This window comes from Melopsittacus undulatus, chromosome 11 (assembly GCF_012275295.1).
Source record: "Melopsittacus undulatus isolate bMelUnd1 chromosome 11, bMelUnd1.mat.Z, whole genome shotgun sequence".
Classification (NCBI taxonomy): Eukaryota; Metazoa; Chordata; class Aves; order Psittaciformes; family Psittaculidae; genus Melopsittacus; species Melopsittacus undulatus.
This window is the reverse complement of record NC_047537.1, coordinates 17,311,015-17,330,014: the sequence shown is the minus strand read 5'-3', so window position 1 is coordinate 17,330,014 and position 19,000 is coordinate 17,311,015. Positions and strand designations below refer to the sequence as shown.

Below are 19,000 nucleotides of genomic sequence, written 5' to 3'. Positions count from 1 at the left end.
TCTACCTACCCCTTTGGAAACATACAAGGTAATGGTAGTTCTGGTGTCCTCAACATAAAAAGGACATTGAACTGTTGGAACAAGTCCACACAAAAGCTTATTTCAGTTTGTGTAGAGGAGCTGGCAGCATCCCAAACCTTCCCACTCCTCCTGCAGGAGCATTCACACAGTTGATGGAGCTAGGCTTTTTTCAGTGATATCCAGTGGTAGGACAAGGAGCAATGGGTGTAAACTGGAGCATAGGAGGCTCCACGTTAACATCAGGAAGAACTTCTTTACTGCAAGAGTGACAGAGCACTGGAACAGGTTGCCCAGGGAGGTTGTGGAGTCTCCTACGTTGGAGATATTCAAGGCCCACCTGGACAAGTTCCTGTGTGATGTACTCTAGGTTACCCTGCTCTTGCAGGGGGGTTGGACTGGATGATCTTTTGAGGTCCCTTCCAACCCTTGGGATTCAGTAATTCTGTGATTCTGTGAAAAGAGGGAAGAGCAATGGAGGTTCCACATGGCCACCAACACCTGAGCAGCAGCAAACTTACTCTCACTGCAAGGCAGTCTTAGGCTTTCAAAACAGCCCCACCTTGAAATCCCTCTTCAACTTCCTAGAGTTAAGTCTAGATAAACACAGCAACACACGGCTATAAGGAAAGACATTGCCAAGTGCTATCAGTAGACTAATCAAGAAGGAAGAAAACTCTGCGGCCTGTAGTAGAGGTGTAAGTATTATGCAGATGCTTTATCTTCTTGCTGGAAAAAGAAACCACAGAGCTGAAAGCATTCTGAGGACTTCAGAGGTTGGTTGGGAGGGCTGAAAGCGGAACAAGGAGGCATATGGTCTGCAGAACCACTGTTCTATGCATGGGTCAGTGGGCCCACACCAGAAGCCTTTGTTTGGTAGTACAGCTATACAGGTTGTTTGTTTCACCCAGTGATTCAGAACTTCAATTTTCCCCTACAAAAGGAAGGTTTAGGTGGCTACTCCTGCCACTTTTGCTGCAACACAGGAAAGAGACTGCTGGTGACTGGCTGCAACAAGGGGCTTCTTTTCTGGGGGTTCTAAATAAATGCCAATAGGTCTGATGATACTAAAGAGTTTCATTTACACTAGAGAGATGTTATCACGGCAGCACCTATAAAAATGTGAACGAATAAGTCATTACCAAAGTGACAATGCAAGCAAGGAGAGTGAGCAGGAAAGTATTAGGCAGGGAAAGAATCTTAGAATCATTTAGGCTGGAATTTTGGAGATGTCATTATCTTTAAGAAACCTAAGCTAGGGCAAACATCATGAGAACTAATGCTCACATTCACAGAATGTGGATTGCAGAGTACAAAACCATTTTACAGAGACATACAAGAAAAAGCAGCATTCTGGTGGAGAAGATGCTCCTGTATGGCTTCTGTTTAAAGTCAGACTAGAAGATTACAACAGCCTCTTCCAGCCTCACTCCCTGTGTAAGTACAAATAAATCTAGAAGTAATTCAAAGGAAGAGCAGAAGCAAGCTCAGCAAGACAACTGGGACATGACTCCTGGGTGGTTTCAATAATTCAGATGTTTGCAGGGACTTCCTCCAACAAAAGGATGGAAAATAAAGGAGTTTTTGTGCTATACTTCAGTGCTCCAAGGAAGCCAGAAGGGCAGCAAACAAAAGGAGGAGAGAATTGACAGTCACAAACTGGAGGTTTAGGTCTTTAATAAATTATATCCAGCACAAACACAAATCCACTTCTGTGAATTCAAAAGAAGTGTAACAGATGGGGGGAAAGAGAGCTCAGAAGGGTTGTTTACAAAGGGGTTAGGAGGAAATCAGAAAAAGTAAAAAAGCAGCCTGCACCCTAATAGAAAACTGAAGAAGTTTTATCTGGAGTAGTGAAGAGATCAAAGTGGCTAAAGAAAGAATTAAAAAACACAAACAAGGAATTATTTAAGGAATTTTAAGGAAAAAGATCAGTCTTAGAATAACAGACATAACTGCATGGAATTATCCAAACACTCTAAAGCCAAAGAAATTTAAAGCAACCAACCAGATCTCATCCAACAGGCCTGACGCTTGAGCAGCAACAGGCAAAGGAGCTAGGTGAAGTAAGACTTGAAGCATTTTGTATGTTATATAGATAAGAGATTTGAAAATATAAAAGGATCAAACAAAGAAAGAAAGTTTAATCTCTACATCATCAGCACACATCTAATAGTATTTAATGATAGCTAGGAGTCAAGATGCACTATTGGGAACATACCATGACATTGGGAATAGAAGCACACACATCAAAAAAGAAATATGACAACAACAGAACAGGAAGAAAGAGGCATAAAAGAAACTAGGTGAAGAAACTGTATTCAAAGGCTTCTCTGAAGCACGCCCTCCTGGACCACTGGTCAGCCCTTGTTTTTAGCATCTTTCAGTGCTTATACACTGGGTAAGTCCTCAATGAACTATCACACAGATTTCTTCTTAGACCCCTCCTGGAGGACTAACAGCATGCAACGACTTTCTCACATTTACTGGTGATGAGCAATGTGAGAAGGCTTGGATCAGAGCCCAGACATCTCAATGGACATTGGATTTCTTAAGAGACTTATTTTATTGGAGCAACAGAATCTTCCTCCCCTCTCACTTCCCCCCCTTAAAAAAAAAACAGCAACAAAACAAAAACCCACTCACAATGATGCTTCCAAAATGATATTTACCTTACTTCATGTCTCTTTCAAATTTTCTCTCCCTCAGTATCCCCAGTTCCCTGATCCCCAGCTGGATGTTAGCTTTCTGTGGTCCAAATCCATAAAGGTCTGTGTTATGCACTGCCCTTCTAATCCCTCTTTGTGGGAGTCTAATGAAAAATCACAGGTAGGTTCCAAAAGAACAGGATAGGAAACCCATCTGACAACATTAAAGACAGGAGTCAAGCTGGAGGTCCCCACAGGCACAGTAATATTGGCCAAGCAGCAAATTATGCAACCACAGAACTGAATAGGGATCATGATTCTGACAGAACTGAACAGAGAATTCTAAATATATTGTAGATGGACAACACTGCTTAAGCTTCTCAGTTATAATTTTTGCAGATCTTGCTCAGCAATCACAAGGATGACAAAAAAAATCTTTGGTTTCAAAGAAAAACTTCCTCCTAATACATTCCCTAACTCAGCAGGGGCCTAAGGAAGTTGATGTGTTCACAAATACTCAAGAAAATGTCTGTTCATGCACAAAAACATCCTAAGAACAAAAACAGGGGAAAGAAATCAGAATAAGCACGCTCATTAAAAACGAAACCAAATCCACTTCTCTTTAAAGAATATTCCTCAGGGGTTGTCTGAGGATATTACACAGCAGTTTTTGTCACTACACAAAACCAATTTTCACATGATGCTGTGAACCAGTGCAGTTCAGTTTCACAAGTCAGACTTGTGCAGTTCTGCTATCGTAACTGTTTCCAGATGGAGAAGACAAAACCAGTTCAAGAGAGGCATCAGAAATAGCAAAACTGAATAATAGAAAATCTCAACTGTATTGCAGAAGTTGTGATTACACTGCTAGCAGAAGTATTAATGGGAGATAAAAATAACTTCCCAAGCAATTTTTTTCCCCCCAAATCTGAATGTACAGAAAAATTCTCCACCTCCTTCAGCCCCCAAAAGATTTATAACCTTGCCTTTACAGTAAAAGAATGTAAAAAGTAACAGGACACTGCTCACCCCTCCATCAGATCCTCCCAAGGACAGTCCCCTCTCTGCTATTCTGCAGGCAAAACAATAACCTCAGATGAGAACTGAAGTCTGATTACTTTGTCCTTTAATGTCATTATTTGCAATATGTAACTTCAGTAAGTGGTATCTGATGCATCAGATAACCCAACTGAGTTAAGAGAAGCTCTCATTTATTGGAAACCGAATCTTGCAGCCTATTATGCAAATAAAGTATCTGAGCTTGTAGCCCCCTTCCGTAAGTCTCCAACACACCCCCAAGTCTTTCAAATTCATTCTGGCCAAGTAAGATTAAACATAAAAACACCCCCATATCTTGATTCGTGGGAGAAGGGCAAATAAACCTGGACAATGCAAAAAAACCTGTATCAAAATAATCAGGATTCCAACCGAATTTGAACTCGGAGTGGTCAGCCCAACTGGTGAGCAAAGCACTTACACAAGCTGCATACCACTTTCAGCATGACAGTAATATTCTCCACTGACATGATTATCAAATGCAAATCACACTCAAAGAAGCTGGTAACTTTTCTAAGTGCATAATTTCACAGTGTCCCCTACAGTTTGATTAACTCACCGCTTGCTGTTCATAGAGCACTCCAGGGTCAGCACCAGCTCATAATTACCCAGAAACTACGGCTTATGCTGTTCTGGTTTTAAAGGCCAAATGGAACAGAAGGCCAAGTGAAAATCCTTTAAAACATACTTAATTGGTTTTCCTTTCTTCTCTGTAACACTCATGTCAAACAGAGCTCCACAGAGCTCCATAGAGGCAGATCCTATGAAAGAGAACTGCCTCCACTACAGCAAAACCAGAAAAATCACTTTAAAAAAAGAATACTAACTGTTTTAACCTCCTCCTTCAGCTAATGTGCTCTATGCTCCACCTTAAACACTGGTACAGCCATTTTGTCTGAAGAGCTAAAAAGAAAAATTACCTACGGATCCTTTCAGCTTCTTCCCTTGTAATCACTGCATCCGTCACACCTCTTCCACACTTCCTAGGTGTGCACCCTGGAACACAAAGAGGGGAGAGAAAAAAAAGATCATCTTTCAAACAAGGCTCCAACCAAGTCTCTAATGCTGCCCTACTTCCCTTTTGGATTCACAACATTCAGAAGGGACAGTGGCGCACTCAGAATATTTCATATCACTTAAACTACAAGAAACTTACATCTTTATTTTGTGTGTTCTGCACAACACAATCGGAGAAGACAAACCAGCCAATGTCACTGGTGATTCTACACAGATTCAAGTCCCCAGGACTCAGCTAAGCTATGTCACTTTCCCTACCATGACTAGTGAGCGTAATTCAAGGGAATTACGCCAAATAAGCTGACAAGTTATTTCCTCTTACGTCCATACTGAAATTCAACAGAACAGAGGTGATCTAAAAGGAATAAATCTCAACACATGAAGTATTACAGCCCTGGCGATGTGGCTGTCACAGAAGACCCAGAGCTTCCAGTGCCCTGGTTAAGCAAAATGTACAACTTCTGCCTTTAAAGACAAACTCCTTTTCCTGTTGATCTGAAAATAATTCTTGTAAGCCTTAAATTTGCTAAAAATCTTTACAAATATGTTACAAACTTTGGGATTACAATTGATTTACTGATGTTCCTTTGTCCATCTACCACTTCAAGCTAGATAAGATGGCACTAAGAACCACTGTATTTGTCCACTGGAAAAGCGATGTTAACTTGGAAGAAGCAGTGAATTTGAACATTCTAACCACAGTGGCAAGAGAATAAAAGCAGTATATTTCAGATCTGCTGAACCCCTTCCCTAATACATATGGAAGCAGATAACATTCTGTATGGGGTGTCCATACAAATATACCTTGAAGGGAAGCTTTTTATATGAAACTTCACACAGAAGTGTCTTGAAGCACACAGCTTGGACATATGACAAGAAAGCCTCCTAAAATTCATGGCTAAGACACCTAACATGGAATTTTAAAAGCTCATGGAAAAAGCCAGCATCACGTTTAAGATGAAGAATGTATGAAACTTCTCATGACATTAGAAGACTGGTCCACAGGTCTTCAGGCAAGAAGAAATAAGATCAATACTGAGCCACCACAGCCCTTGGGATGTCACACTTGGTACTTCACTGGGGAAGATCCATAAAGAGATGTAAAGCCACAGAAGAGTTGGGATTTGTGCATTCCCTGACATCTGCCAATACCCTTACTGCTGAACTGAGCTCCTCTCCAAGGATTATTTGCTCATCAGAACACAAAAGGGTAGGGGGAAACTCATGGAAAAAATCACTCAATTCACCCATGCAACTCAAAAGCATCCATCTGCTCTGATGGAAAGCAATTATGACAACCACAACCACAGACTGTCAGCAAGAGAAATCTTGACACAGCATGAGCGCTTTGTAGGAATTTCTGCTCCATCTTACTGGATATATCTTGGCTCTGCTCAGGTGTGCTGCAAAGCCCTCCATTTACACCAGTTTCAAGAAGAAAGAAACAATGAGCAAGAGGTGTGTGGGTGAAAAAGTAAGGAGCACCAGCAACCTACCAAATACATACACTGTTTCCTTGCTTGGGAAGAGTCTCTTGTTTGAAAGATGCTTAAATAGAGTCAAAGGCACCCACACCAAGCAGAGTGTTTAAACACAGATCAAGGTCAGGAAACCAGCTGGGTTACAACACAGGTAATTCATTTCGATCACCCAGTAACATTTCACTATAAAAAAGTAAACTGCCAATATCCAAACAGTGCTTCATAACATTGTGACATCTTTATACCCAACAGAACATTGTGTAGAGTGTGGAGTACATTATGTGATTTGTGATTGAGCTAAATCACAAATCTTTGAGTGGATCTTATGTTTACCAACAAAATGTTTGGGAAGTTTTTTGTAGTTCTAGGAATCCACACTGGTCCCTCTCTGGCTGTTATTTTTGCATGCATCCAAGTTTAATTGGGTGCTGGAAGCTGTGACTGCCTCAGCCATCTGTCTCCTGTTCAGTACATAGGAAACAGAATGTAACACAGGGGTCCAAGTGCCTTAACTGCAGCTCTGTCTTCTACTTAAAGTGGTACTCAGCCAAGAACCACATGCTGCCAGGATGAAATCACAGGAGTAAAAAGACTCTTCATGATGTTCTCCTAATGCTGTCCACTTCAAAGCAGGATACGAGGGGGGCAAAGATTTATCAGATGCCATCCCCATAACCACACCAACAGTCCAGATGCTAGACCTTCTCCTCCACTGCTCAGACTTCTCTGCTTTCCACATACACTGATCTAGTCCCTGGAAAAGAAACTGTCTCCTGGGCAGTGATCATGGATGCTTTGCACACTGACACAATAAATCAGCACATAAGAGACTACACAGGAGTTGCATCAGACACACTAATAGCCACAGTAGGTTTAAGTAGTTAACCATGTCTCAAGACCGAAGTGAAGGCCAAGATGTGACCACAGGGCTCAGAATGCAGATGAGACTGTGCTCACAGAACACCTTCTGCAAAAAAGTTAGGTGCTTGTCCTCTGAAAAATTACTTCTTCCTGTATGAAGCATGTTTACTGGCAGGCAGTGCTATGGAAATAAACCCACTGCTCTGTGACACTATCATATCATTTGAAGCACACTAGAAGCTCCGTTGTACCAGTTCAGTTTGAAGCAGGGACAGGTGCATAAATGAAAAGCTCATCTTAACTGTGGAAACTTCACAGCTGAGCATCAGATACCAAGTGATGACAGGGATGTGCCTCTTTCTGATGCAGAGCCACCAGCTGTGGATGTTGAGCCAGAGTAAAGACAGACAATGAAAAGCTATTGATTGAGAGGAAGCTATTTCCAAAGTGCCTAAAGCTCCGGAGCTGAATCCGGTTTGGCAGAAAGCTGTAATGCACATTTACTGCCCAACTGAGCTGTCAGTAACACACGTGGAGCGAAGAGCTCAGCTTTGGCAGAACAGGCAGGCTCAGCAGCTCACCACCGCCCTCTTGTGGGCACCGAGCAGCAGACGAGAACTGAAAAACGAAAGCAAAGTTTATCCCGGCTTCAATTAACTACTTCAAACAGATGCTCACCCGTTTCTAATATCACTGATCTCCTTCTGAAAGCATAGTAGAAGAGAACACATGAGATTTGGGTTTTAGTAGATGTTTTTACATTAGCAAACATCTAATTAGAAAGCCAGAACACAAACTCTCACAAAACAATGTGCTTTTGCTTCTATAAGGTTGACACCAGCCATGCCAATCATTCCCAAACAAAAACAAGAGAGGTCACACTTCACTCTGCAGTTTGTACTTGCAGAGCTTGCTCCCCATGAAATCACAAGAATAGAGCACACAGTTGTTCCTCTTCCCAGGCAAAACAGAGAGAGCATCGGCCTAGCTCAACCATGCAAAATGCAACCTAGAATCCCCCTGCTCTTCATCAGAGAAGATTAAACCCTCGTATTCCTCTCAAAGATCCAGTATTAACGCTCTAAAGAAATAAGTGCCAGAGAATATAAACACCAATTTGACAGAAAACAGCTCAGCTGAAAGATAGAGAAGTGCTTTGCAGTGGCATGGAAACCTGCTACACTGTTACATATCTCAAAACAAGTGTATTAGAAGTCGGCATTTGTGCCACTACCACATGGTAGCAGCACAGACAATAGCCTAAATCAGTTCTATTTCATACTCTGTATGGCATCTACCCACAAACTCATCCACAGGCCTATTACAGGAATCAAGAGAGTATGAAAAGACACTAGAAACAGACTGAGCAAAAGATTTGTTTCATAGAACCCAAGCAAAACAGTTTCAGAAGAGAATTGCATAGGAATGACAGAAAAACCTCAGAAGCAACAACTCCTGGGATGGCCCAAGAGGCCTGAACACTTAGGGATCTAAACAATACATACAACAAGCAGGTGTTTGGCAGGAACAGAATGGGGTTTTGCTGTTAATCTGGTTTAACAGACATCAGTCAGCAGTTAAGGTCCTCTGGGAACTGCTTTATCCCACTTCAGACAATCCTATACAAATACCTTCAAATCTCTTGTGGCTGTCGTAGTCCTCAGAGCAGGGGATCTCGATGAACTTGTCCTGCAGGTTCTCTCGGCGATGGGCCAGCACCTCAGTGACTCCATCCTCAGCACCCAGGTACCTCCAGATCAAGAGGGCACCAATGGCAGCAGAGGCAAGGAGGAATAATGCCCTCAGCCACCTCCACCGTGACTCCTGCTGGCCTCGGCTCCTCTTGGCACTGGGGAGGGAGAGGGACAGCTCCAAGTAAGCAACAGCCCCACTCCAGAGCCTGTGTTGGACCACTCCAGCCACCCACTACCAGACCCCAGTAATTCAGCACTGGGAGGCTGTACCTCGAATCCTGTGTTCAGCTCTGGGCCCCTCACTACAAGAGGGACATTGACATGCCAGAGAGGGGCACTGGAGCTGGTGCAGGGCCTGAAGCACAAGAGAGATGGGGAACAGCTGAGGGACCTGGGGGGTTCAGTCTGGAGAAGGCTCAGGGGGGACCTGATGGCTCCCTACAAGTGCCTGACAGGAGGATGGAGCCAGGAGGGGCTGGGCTCTGCTCCCAAGGAACAAGGGATGGGACACGAGGAAACGGCCTCAAGCTGCACCAGGGCAGGTTTAGATGGAGCTGAGGAACAATTCCTGCCCCAGAGGGTGCTCAGGCATTGGAACAGGCTGCCCAAGGCAGGGCTGCAGGCACCGTCCCTGCAAGTGTTCACACACCGTGGAGACGAGGCCTCAGTGCCATGGGGCAGTTGTGGCCTTGGCAGGGCTGGGGTAAGGGTTGGACTGGATGAGCTTAAAGGGCTTTTCCAACCTGGTTGATTCCAGGATTCTGTGGAAGGGGAGGGCTGACCGACCCGGCACCCTGAGTGCACACAGATACCCACAATTACCCGCAGCTCGCGCCCAGAGCCTGCAGCCACCCTGCCACGGGGCCGGCGGCACTGCTACAGGCGGCACTGCCACAGGCGGCACTGCCACAGGCCGCTCTCCTCAGCCGCCGGCCCTGCGCTGCCGCACCCGTGCAGGTGGCACCTGCCCGCCCCAGCCACGCGATCGGTCCTGCCGGTACCTGCTGTGGCGGCGGCGGCCTCCGCGGCCGGGCCCAGCCACTGTCCCGCCGCTCTCGGGACCCCGCGGGGCCGCCCGCCGCTGCGGAGCCATCGCGCCCCTCGGCACAGAGCGATGCGCTCGGCAACCCCCCGCCTGCCAGGGGAAAGCAATCGGCCGCCGAGCAGAAGCGTCTCAGACGAGCGGGCAGCAGAACACCAAGCACAGCGGAGGGACCCGCACCGAGGCAGCGACCGGATAGCGCCGGGACACCGGAACCGGGGCAGAAGGCGGCAGCCGGGAGCTCTGTACCAGCGTACCGCAGGCCAAAGCAGGCCAAAGCAGGCCAAAGCAGTCAATGCGGCCCGGCTGTGCAGCGTCGAACGGCAACCGCGCAGTCAGGAGCAATCGAGGGCGGAGCGGCGGCATGCGGAGGGCATGGCGGCGGGCGGGCCGCGGCGCCTGGTGCACCTGGACATGAAGGGCGCCGCGCCCCGAGCAGGGTACCTGGCGGAGGTGAGGCTGAGCCGGCGGTGGGGCTCGGGGGAGCCGGCATGGCCCAGCCCTGCCTCACCTGCCGCTGTCCCCTCCCGCCCCTCAGGTGCTGCCGCTGCTTCGCTCCCTGGGCGCCACCGGGCTGCTGCTGGAGTATGAGGACACCTTCCCCTACGCGGGGCCGCTGGGGCCGCTGCGGGCACCACACGCGTACAGGTACCGGCGGGCGGGCCCCGATCCTGACCGCGACCACGGGCCCCGACCCCGGTCCCTACCCCGATCTCCCACTCTTCCCGCAGCCCCGGGGAGGTCCGGGCCGTGCTGAGCCAGGCGAGAGCGGAGGGGCTGGAGGTGGTGCCGCTGGTGCAGACCTTCGGGCACATGGAGGTGAGCGCCGGCCCTGGGAGCGCGGGGCTGGCTGAGCAGGGGGATGGTGGAGGGGGGGTTTGCTGGGGAGCCATCATCACTGCCAGCACTGCAGGCATCCGGCGCTGGGACATTGGGGTGATGCTGCACTGACCGCCCTGCTTCCTGCGCCCCGGGGGGTGCTTCGTGGTCAGAGACCCCCCCCCGACAGCCCGAAGCAGCAGCAGTGCCCCTCCTGCCTGTACTCGTGCTGTGCCCTGAGCTCCCAGCCAGCCGAGCCCCAGGTGTTAGCAGGACCAGTGTCAGCAGAGCCCAGGTGGCACAGGGAGGACGCCGCTGTCCCCTGCACGTTGCGGCTGTTCCCCGAGCTCTCCCTTTCTCTTGCAGTTTGTGCTGAAGCACAAAGAGTTTGCTCATCTGCGGGAGGTGAAGGCCTTTCCCAACGCCCTCAACCCACACAAGGAGGAGTCACGGGCACTGGTTAAAGCCATGGTTGACCAGGTCATGGCACTGCATGGAGACATAAAATGGTTTCACATCGGATGTGATGAGGTGGGACTTGTCTTGAACCAGGAATGATTTTCTTGTTAGGAAGGGCCAGGGCTTCTGCATTTCAGTGGTGCTCAGGTGACGTTGGGGTAGGATTTTGGGGACTGAAAACACCAACTCAAGCCAGTCTGGAAAAGCTTTTTTTGAGAATAAGTAGTTCCAGTAGCACAGGACATCATCTCTGTTGATCTGAATGGAATACCAGAAGTATTGAAGACATTTTCTTAAGGCTAACTCAGCATTTGATTTTAGGTCAAATGAGGATTTAAAGTGAGATATCAATTGAAGGTATTCAATAAGCATCACGTGAGTTTGGATATAAGATGCTTGCTTGTTGTTCTGGCCAACTTATTCCAAGTAAGCCCTTTCATGGTGGGAAATGTGGTTTTTTATCTCAGTAATTTGTTTCCTTGAGGAAGAGCATCTTGGGTTTTCTCCTTAGTTTCTTGAAACCATCCCTGTGGCACACAGATCCCTGAGACACAGTGTGATCACCTTAACTGTACTGATACTATTTAGTATTTTCTATCGTATTGTGTGGGAGCCAGTGGCAGGGTTAGGTGTGGAGCTGTAAACTTTTATAAAGCAAAACCCTGTTTAAGTAGAATAAACAGTTTAGATAAAACCTGCTCTAAACCAGCAGAGAGTTTAAATGCTTATCCAGCTTAAAAGGCCCAAATCCCTTCTCTGCACAGGACAAGGATGCTGGGGCTGCTCTTGGATGTGTCCCCAAGTCAATTCTAGATTCACTCAGAGAAATCTCTTTCCCCAAGACAAGAACTTTATTTCATATAATTAAGGACCTATGGGTTGCTAGATTTGAACTGATTAAATCTGGTGAAAGCTACTCCCAAAGACAAACACAGCATGCATTATTCTTTAAATATTTTAGTTTCTGTAGGAATATTGCCTTACATGATGCATTTAGCCATGGCTGCAGTCTCCTGCAGACTGATAGAAATGCTTGTGGTGTCTTCAACACTGAGAGATGCTTTTAAATGCATCCACTCAATGTGTCACATCTGTGCAAGAGGTTGTGAATGCTGTATGATTTCATGATACTGTGTCAAGCTGTTCCTGTACATGAAGTCAGGATTATTTGCTTGATGTTTCAGGTCTACTACCTCGGTGAAGGAGAGGAGTCAAAGCAGTGGCTGCAGCAACAGGACAACACTCCAGAGAAGCTGTGCTTATCCCACATAAAAGCAGTAGCGAGTTGTGTGGCCTCATCTTACCCCACTGTGACACCCATCGTGTGGGATGACATGCTCCGAGGGATAAGTGAGGTGACGTTGGCAGGTGTGTGGCCATTGATGGGGTGAGGCAGGTTTCGTAGCATACAGAAAATGCACACACAACCAGTCTGAGTTTTGCAGCTGGTAATGAAAACACAGCGGGTGCCATCAATTCTGCTTTCTTTACACATTAAAACCCCCAAAACTATTAGCATTTGTGATCTCAGTCTAAATTTCTGTGCCTCTGACCACCTGCTCATGTTAGTTGTTGCTCTGTGCAGCATCTGGTTCCCACAGAGAAGCATCTTTGACAGTGTATGTGATCACAGTGCACATCATGAGGAACTCTGATACTGAACTGTTGGGTAGCTCCAAGAACTTGAGATCATGAGCCTTGCCGCTTGAAAAATAGGAAACTACTGCTCAACTGTGAGGAGTCCCAGCATGGATGGAGTCCCAGCATTTTCAGAGTCACCTTACACGTCTGCTCTAAACAGGTTTAGGCAATACCAGAAGAGCCGTGCAGCTCCTCCAGTAGTGACTTATCTCTTCATGGCAGTGGGAAGTCATCCCAGGAAATGCAATGGGATTCATGGAGTTTCCGTGAAAGCAACACAGCTTCTAGGAAAGCACACTCTACTGCCATAGGCAAAACCAGACTAAAGAAGCTAAAACAGGATGCAGTTAAAATACTGAATTTCTGTACAATTTACTGCAGTTTCTTTAGGGGTTGGTTTCTCATGTTTAAAACTAGTCAGGGGTTGATTATTAGAAGATTTTAAGCTAAACCTATATCTTTACTTGTACTTTAAAGGCATCTTGAAAAGTGAAGTTCTGTGCAAACACAGCTCAGACAGTTCTTGACTTAAAGGCTGAATATTTCCTTTGAATTTAGCTGAAATCTTGTGTGTACAGTTTGTAGCTCAGCTAGTTCAGCCAGCAGGTATACAGATAGATGCAAGGGGCTAAGAACGAGATGAGTTTCGGATGAATAGGTTCTCCCATGAATTGTCACTGCTGATCCATATTAGTGATTTCAAAACATCTGAGGACTTCGTGGCCCCTTTCACATGAAAATCACACATCCAAATTCCAGCCAGGTTGAATAAAGGCTGGGGCACTTCAGCTGTAATTGAAGGGTCCTGGTGACAAGCCATAGTTCATTCAGTCGTGCTGATACACCAGTAATACAGACTTAGTTCTCACTTTTAACTGGCTGTTTTCTGTGACTTAAAAGAACTCTTTCTTTCAGAATCTGGGGTGCCACAGCTTGTGCAGCCGATGATCTGGGACTATGCAGCAGACCTGGACGTGGAAGGCAAAGGTTTGTACATCTCTCCTGAGCTGCACAGAAGTAATGATGATGCTTTAATATCATAAACATAGCCCTTGCTTGGTTTCTGCTAATAGTTGCTACTATTTATTTTCTTTCAACAATGAGCTGTCAGATGATGTGCATTCTCATTACATGCCTACAGTTTTTAGCATTGCAGCAATTTAGCAATTCAAGGGAGTGAAATATAGTAGCTGGGCACATGAAACCAGGAGGGCAGTCACCATAGCAGCTTGCTCAGAGAAGATGTCAAATCTCCCTCCTTGCTGATGCTCAAAACTTGGTGGGACAAGCCTTTTATAACTGGACCTGGGTCCCCCTTCACTAGAGCATTACAAGTCAGGGCTGAAAATAGAGAAAAACTTGTCCTGTAAGTGTTCTTTTGTGTCTTACTGCAGTGCATCTCATAGAGAAGTACCGTAGATGTGGCTTCTCCAAGGTGTGGTTTGCTAGTGCTTTTAAAGGAGCTACAGGAGTGAATCAGTCTCTAATCCTTATTGGACACCACTTAAAAAACCATCTTCAGTGGCTGAAAGTGGCAAGCAAAAGCCCTGCCGATGTCCTCGAAGGTATCGCACTGACCGGCTGGCAGAGGTAAGGAACATCCTTTTAAATGGTTCTAAGGATCACTTGAAAGCAAACTTCCACTCAAAAACTCCTTAAGAGGTCCAAGGAGGCTGGGATTTAGAAGGGAACTTTGCAACCCTGCAGTCTTTGCTGTTGGTTAGTGCTGGACCTTAGTTAGCCACTGGCTACAAAGGGTGGATTTCAGAGTTCCAGCTATTCAGTACAGCATTAGTCAGCAGGAGTGATTGTTTTGGCAGACACCAGCAACAGCAGATTCAGTGTGAAGGCTTGAGTGTACTTTGTGCCACCTTAAATTGCTTATAGACAGCATAGTTAATACACGGTGTGTATCTTAACATCTAATGTGGATTAAAATAGAATGAAGTTGCACAAGAGAGAATAACTTGTTAATGCAGTGAAGGAGAAAAAGGGTTTTATGCAAGTCAGGAGATCTGAAAGTATACCAGAGAGCTGAACTCCAGTTTCTGTTCCTAATTTGGCTTGAGAAAATAAATTGGAGTTGTTCTTATTAGTAAAATGAGAACACTTGGTGTTTCAGAGATAAAAGGTCCCTTCTTGGAGACAGAAATCAGTATTTCTAAAGCTCTTAGAATTTAGTGATTGAATATTAGGACTTCCCACTTGTTTAGTGTGTTCTAACCATAGAATGCCTAATTAATGAATGCTTTCTTATCTAGGTACGATCACTTCTCTGTTTTGTGTGAGCTTCTCCCAGTGGCAATTCCATGCTTGGCTGTATGTCTGCAAACACTAAAGAATGGTACAATGGCATCTTTATTCTCTCGGCTTATGCCTAACACAAGGGTGAAGTGACACTGCCCCAAGGTTGGCACAGGCTTATCTTTTGAGGTGGTTTGACTATCCAATCATGGTCTGCATTATGAACAATAAATTACCCATATTGCATGTTTTTGATATGGGAGCAGAGAAGGCTGTTGGCTTAGGTATTTAAAAAATAGCCATAGTATACTAATTGTTTATTATGTTCTCACCTGCAAATGGTCACAAACTTCTTCATGCTTCTACTAAAAATAATTTAAGCAGCTGAATTGCTTTCAGAACTTTGAAGCACTATTGGTATATAAATGAGATGCTTTTAGATATAAATTAGATTGAGACTAATAGATCTTGTTTACATGTAAAAGTCGTTGTAACTAATCCAGTTTTGTCTAGGAAGTACACTAGCAGGTAAAATACTTCCTTTAGTTTCTGGTTTCTCCCCAGGCAGTTGCCAACAGAGCTTTTGTCTTAACTGCGTTTCTTATTTTCAACCTAAAAAACCCCTACAACCTACTGGTTTTTAACTAAGGCACTAAAAATATGCAGTGCTCATAGCAGCTCCTAGCTAGGAAGCGCTTTACTTAGCAAGAGGCACCTGTGTGAAACACAACTTACTCCTCCCACCCCTCGTTCTATCTCTATTTTACCTTCTAAAAACATCTTAACCCAAGGAGAACTAAGCCAATGCAGAGTACTCCTGAAAAACCCTTTTATGAACATTTTGGTTATTGGAGCTCCTTTATGTATTTTCACTGTCTTCTGCCAGGTGGTTATTCTGACAAGGTTAAAGAAAATGTGGAAGAGCTCCTGGGAATGTCTAACCTGGAAATTGATACTTTTATGAGGTAAAATTCCAGCTGTAGTATTTGGATTCCTCTCATGGGTTGGTGAGTTGAGAAACTAATGGAACTTTTTTGGACAGCACGAGTCTGGGAACCTTTCCTGGGAGCAAAATCCTCACGCTTGTGACCGAAATAAGTTTCTACCTCAAGCCATCAGTGGATGAACTTCTTGAAAGGAACAGGTAATGAGGTTTATGTTGATTCTCTGCTGTCTGCAGGAGTGTTGGAGCTGTATCATCTCAAAACAGGGCATAACTCCAGCAAAGTGATTTAAACATCAAGCTCTGTTTCAGGCACTGCATCCTTATATATTAACACCTCAGTAGAACATAGCATTTTGATTCAAATTTGAATTATTTCAGCTGTGCTGCCTTATCTCAAGAATCAAGTTCTTCCCTGAATTACAGCTGTCATTTAAAATTCTTTTTTTAATGGTGTGGTTACAAAAAATGGAGCTTGAAATAAAACTTAAATTGCAACACATGATCAGTTATTCTTATCTGCCAAGAACAGTCTTTTACAAGCTGGATACATAGACTTCAGTTTACTTCATCAGCATTGTCTCTGTTTATGCAGAAGTAGTTCAGCTAAAGCCCTGTGACTGCCCTGCCAGCATACAAACTGGTACATTGCTGCTGTGTCAAAACCTGCTCATGCTAACATGTCTTTTCAGGTATGTCACAGGCTGGTTCAGCCCCTACCACAGGAAAAGGAAGATTATCCATCCTATAATAATGCATCACTTTCAGCCAGATGCAGTAAGGTAACACCACTGACTTTGCATTATAGGGAAAACATATGTCATATTTTGGCATTCAAGTACATACAGTTTTGAGTCCTTGCCTTTTGAACTGTTACAGAAGCTTCAGTGGAAACCAAACAGCATGAAGTATTCATGTTATGGTTTTAAGCATGTTTGGTTTTGTCTTGTACTGAAAACAGTATTTTGAATACAAGAACAAAAGTGGTCTCTGACAAACTCTTAACTTGTACATGGAGTTATTCCTGTACAGACCTGCTGCCTTTTACAGCAGTTACCTCCATGCAGGAGCTCCCTGTGGGCCAAGCTGCAGGCAGGGGAAATAAAGCCTGACCACTCCACCTTGCTGTGGTAAGGTGAACACCCAACTGCATCCACTCTTCCTGATTAAAAAACAGAATTAAATTCACAAGTCTCACAGTAAGTTTCAGTTATACTTAATGTGTCTAATGCTTGAGTTCATATTTCAGTACTGAAAAAGTCATTGCTTACAGGAAGTGCCAAGATTAATGGTACTTAAAACACATCTGCACAAAGTCAAGTCCTTTGAGCTCTTGTAATAGATGCTCCTTTCCTGTAAAGGCATTTTAAGGCCTGTACTCCCTTTAAAAGGCCCAGTAAGCCAAGCCTCCCTTGGGGCAGAGCTCACCTGCAAATGTGATTGTTTGTCTCCTATGCTTTCTGCTTAGTCTTCTCTCCAAGTGGAATGGTGTGGTGCAAGACCTCGAAGCAGCCATGGAGCAAGTCTTCCACAAATGTACTGTAGAGGAGTGGATGGAGGAGAATGTCTACCCCAGCCTCCAGAAGCTGCAGCAAGTGGTAGATGATTTAGACGAAGCAATAAAGGCACAAAATTAGGGACATTTCAATAAGTCTGTCTTACTCCATGGGAAAACACAGCTAGTGGAAATCAGCAACTAGTCAGCTAGTTTGTCATCTTGAGAGTTGAAGCAAGAACTATGGTGAAAGAAAAGTGGCCTGAAGGCATCAAAGAACTTCTTAGTGTATTAGGCTGCAGCTCTATTTTAATTTTCCTGTCTTAATGCATTGCTGAGGCTGACTCACCTGCCCTGTGAAGGAGATTTGCTCCCCTTGCCTAAGAGAACACAAGACAGTCACAGGTCAGCTCTTTTACAAGGCAGGAGAAAAACCCAGTTTCTTCCAATTCCACTATTAGTGGTAATAAGACTTTCTTACCTAACAATGACCTGGAAGAGTTCTACTTCAGTCAGTAGCCAACATGTTCTCCTTTTGCAACTTCTAGAAAATGCAAGATTTAGGATACTTCAGACATACTTTGGGTCCTTACATTCTGTACTGTGAACTCAGTCTTTCAGCTGCATTGAGATGTCCTACCAAGCCATCACGACAAGTCCCTCCACAGCATGTAGCAGTTGATTTGTTCCAGATTTTGTTTTGGACTTCTCCATTCTTGGAAATACATGAAACATCAGTCTTAAATCCAGCTTTGGTGAGCTTGAGATCAGGAAACTGACCTCCAGCCTTTTGTAGAAGTCTGAGCAAGGAACTGCTGTTGATCTGCTCACAAGGCTACAACAGATGTAAAAGATGCACTATCATAGCACAGAATAACAGGGAGCTCTGGAAAGGGAGCTTGTTACCAGCAGTGACAGTGACACTTGGCTGTGAGGGAAAGCTGCCTTAACATAATGGTCTTCTAAACTTCTTACCAAAGCATCAAAGCTAAACATCATCTCATCCCCACAGAAAAGCACCATCCCAGTCACTTTAAAGCATCCATTTCACCTGAGAGAGTGCAGACTCATCCATGCTTGAAGCATGACTGAAGTCTACTTAATGAGGGGGAAATGCTGTTATGTTACATTCAGCTTTAATCTTGAACTTGTAATCATGTATAGCAATATATTTTGTGGACTTAACTACAGCATTCAAATAATCACCACAATGGAAAACCAGTTCAAAAGCTTGGTAGTTGTTACTTTACCATGAATATTCAGAATATTCCTGTTTGCTTCAGTTACTGCTTTTTTGAAAGTCTTATTTTGGAAGCACAGGTATTGACATTTACTTGGAATAATCTGTTCTAAAGACCACAGCTCTAGCTACAGGATGTACAAGTACAGCATAAGACATATCTAACTTATTTAATGAGAGCTACAGAAGTCCATACGCAGATTTTTATCTATAGAATCAATGGCTATGTAAACCTTAATTACAAAAGCCACATACCTTGAACTAAACAAGATCTTAATTTATTTTACTTTAATAAATCCTTTGATACTAAAAGTTTGTGGAAACTTGTTTTTTTTTTTTGCA

At 44.6% G+C, this 19,000-nt stretch overlaps 2 protein-coding genes across 2 annotated transcripts in view; one reads left to right on the top strand and one right to left on the bottom strand.

The window, feature by feature from the left end:
• The window catches only part of OGFOD3 (2-oxoglutarate and iron dependent oxygenase domain containing 3), a 41,232-nt gene extending 31,173 nt beyond the window's left edge, over nt 1-10,059 (bottom strand). The window contains exons 1-4 of the mRNA XM_031044831.2: nt 9,777-10,059; nt 8,713-8,930; nt 4,643-4,718; nt 3,696-3,738 (exon numbers count right to left, since the gene is read on the bottom strand). Of these exons, the coding sequence (XP_030900691.2) occupies nt 3,696-3,738; nt 4,643-4,718; nt 8,713-8,930; nt 9,777-9,868 (429 nt within the window). The 5' untranslated portion in view covers nt 9,869-10,059. The remainder of the gene's footprint in view (nt 1-3,695; nt 3,739-4,642; nt 4,719-8,712; nt 8,931-9,776) is intronic.
• Nucleotides 10,056-18,970, top strand: HEXD (hexosaminidase D). The gene is made up of 12 exons (XM_005144221.3): nt 10,056-10,270; nt 10,356-10,465; nt 10,549-10,636; nt 11,003-11,167; nt 12,280-12,463; nt 13,652-13,723; nt 14,131-14,326; nt 14,998-15,080; nt 15,867-15,945; nt 16,023-16,124; nt 16,616-16,705; nt 17,392-18,970. Exons 1-12 carry the CDS (start codon nt 10,193-10,195, stop codon nt 17,558-17,560), a joined length of 1,416 nt encoding a protein of 471 aa, XP_005144278.2. The 5' UTR covers nt 10,056-10,192; the 3' UTR covers nt 17,561-18,970.
• Nucleotides 18,971-19,000: the final 30 nt, after the last annotated feature.

Coding starts and splice junctions, on each gene's coding strand:
- HEXD (XM_005144221.3), top strand. CDS start 10,193: ATGGCGGCGGGCGGGCCGCGGCGCCTGGTGCACCTGGACATGAAGGGC. Junction 12,464..13,651: donor AAGTGAGGTGACGTTGGCAG/GTGTGTGGCCAT, acceptor TCTTTCTTTCAG/AATCTGGGGTGCCACAGCTT. Junction 13,724..14,130: donor CCTGGACGTGGAAGGCAAAG/GTTTGTACATCT, acceptor GTCTTACTGCAG/TGCATCTCATAGAGAAGTAC.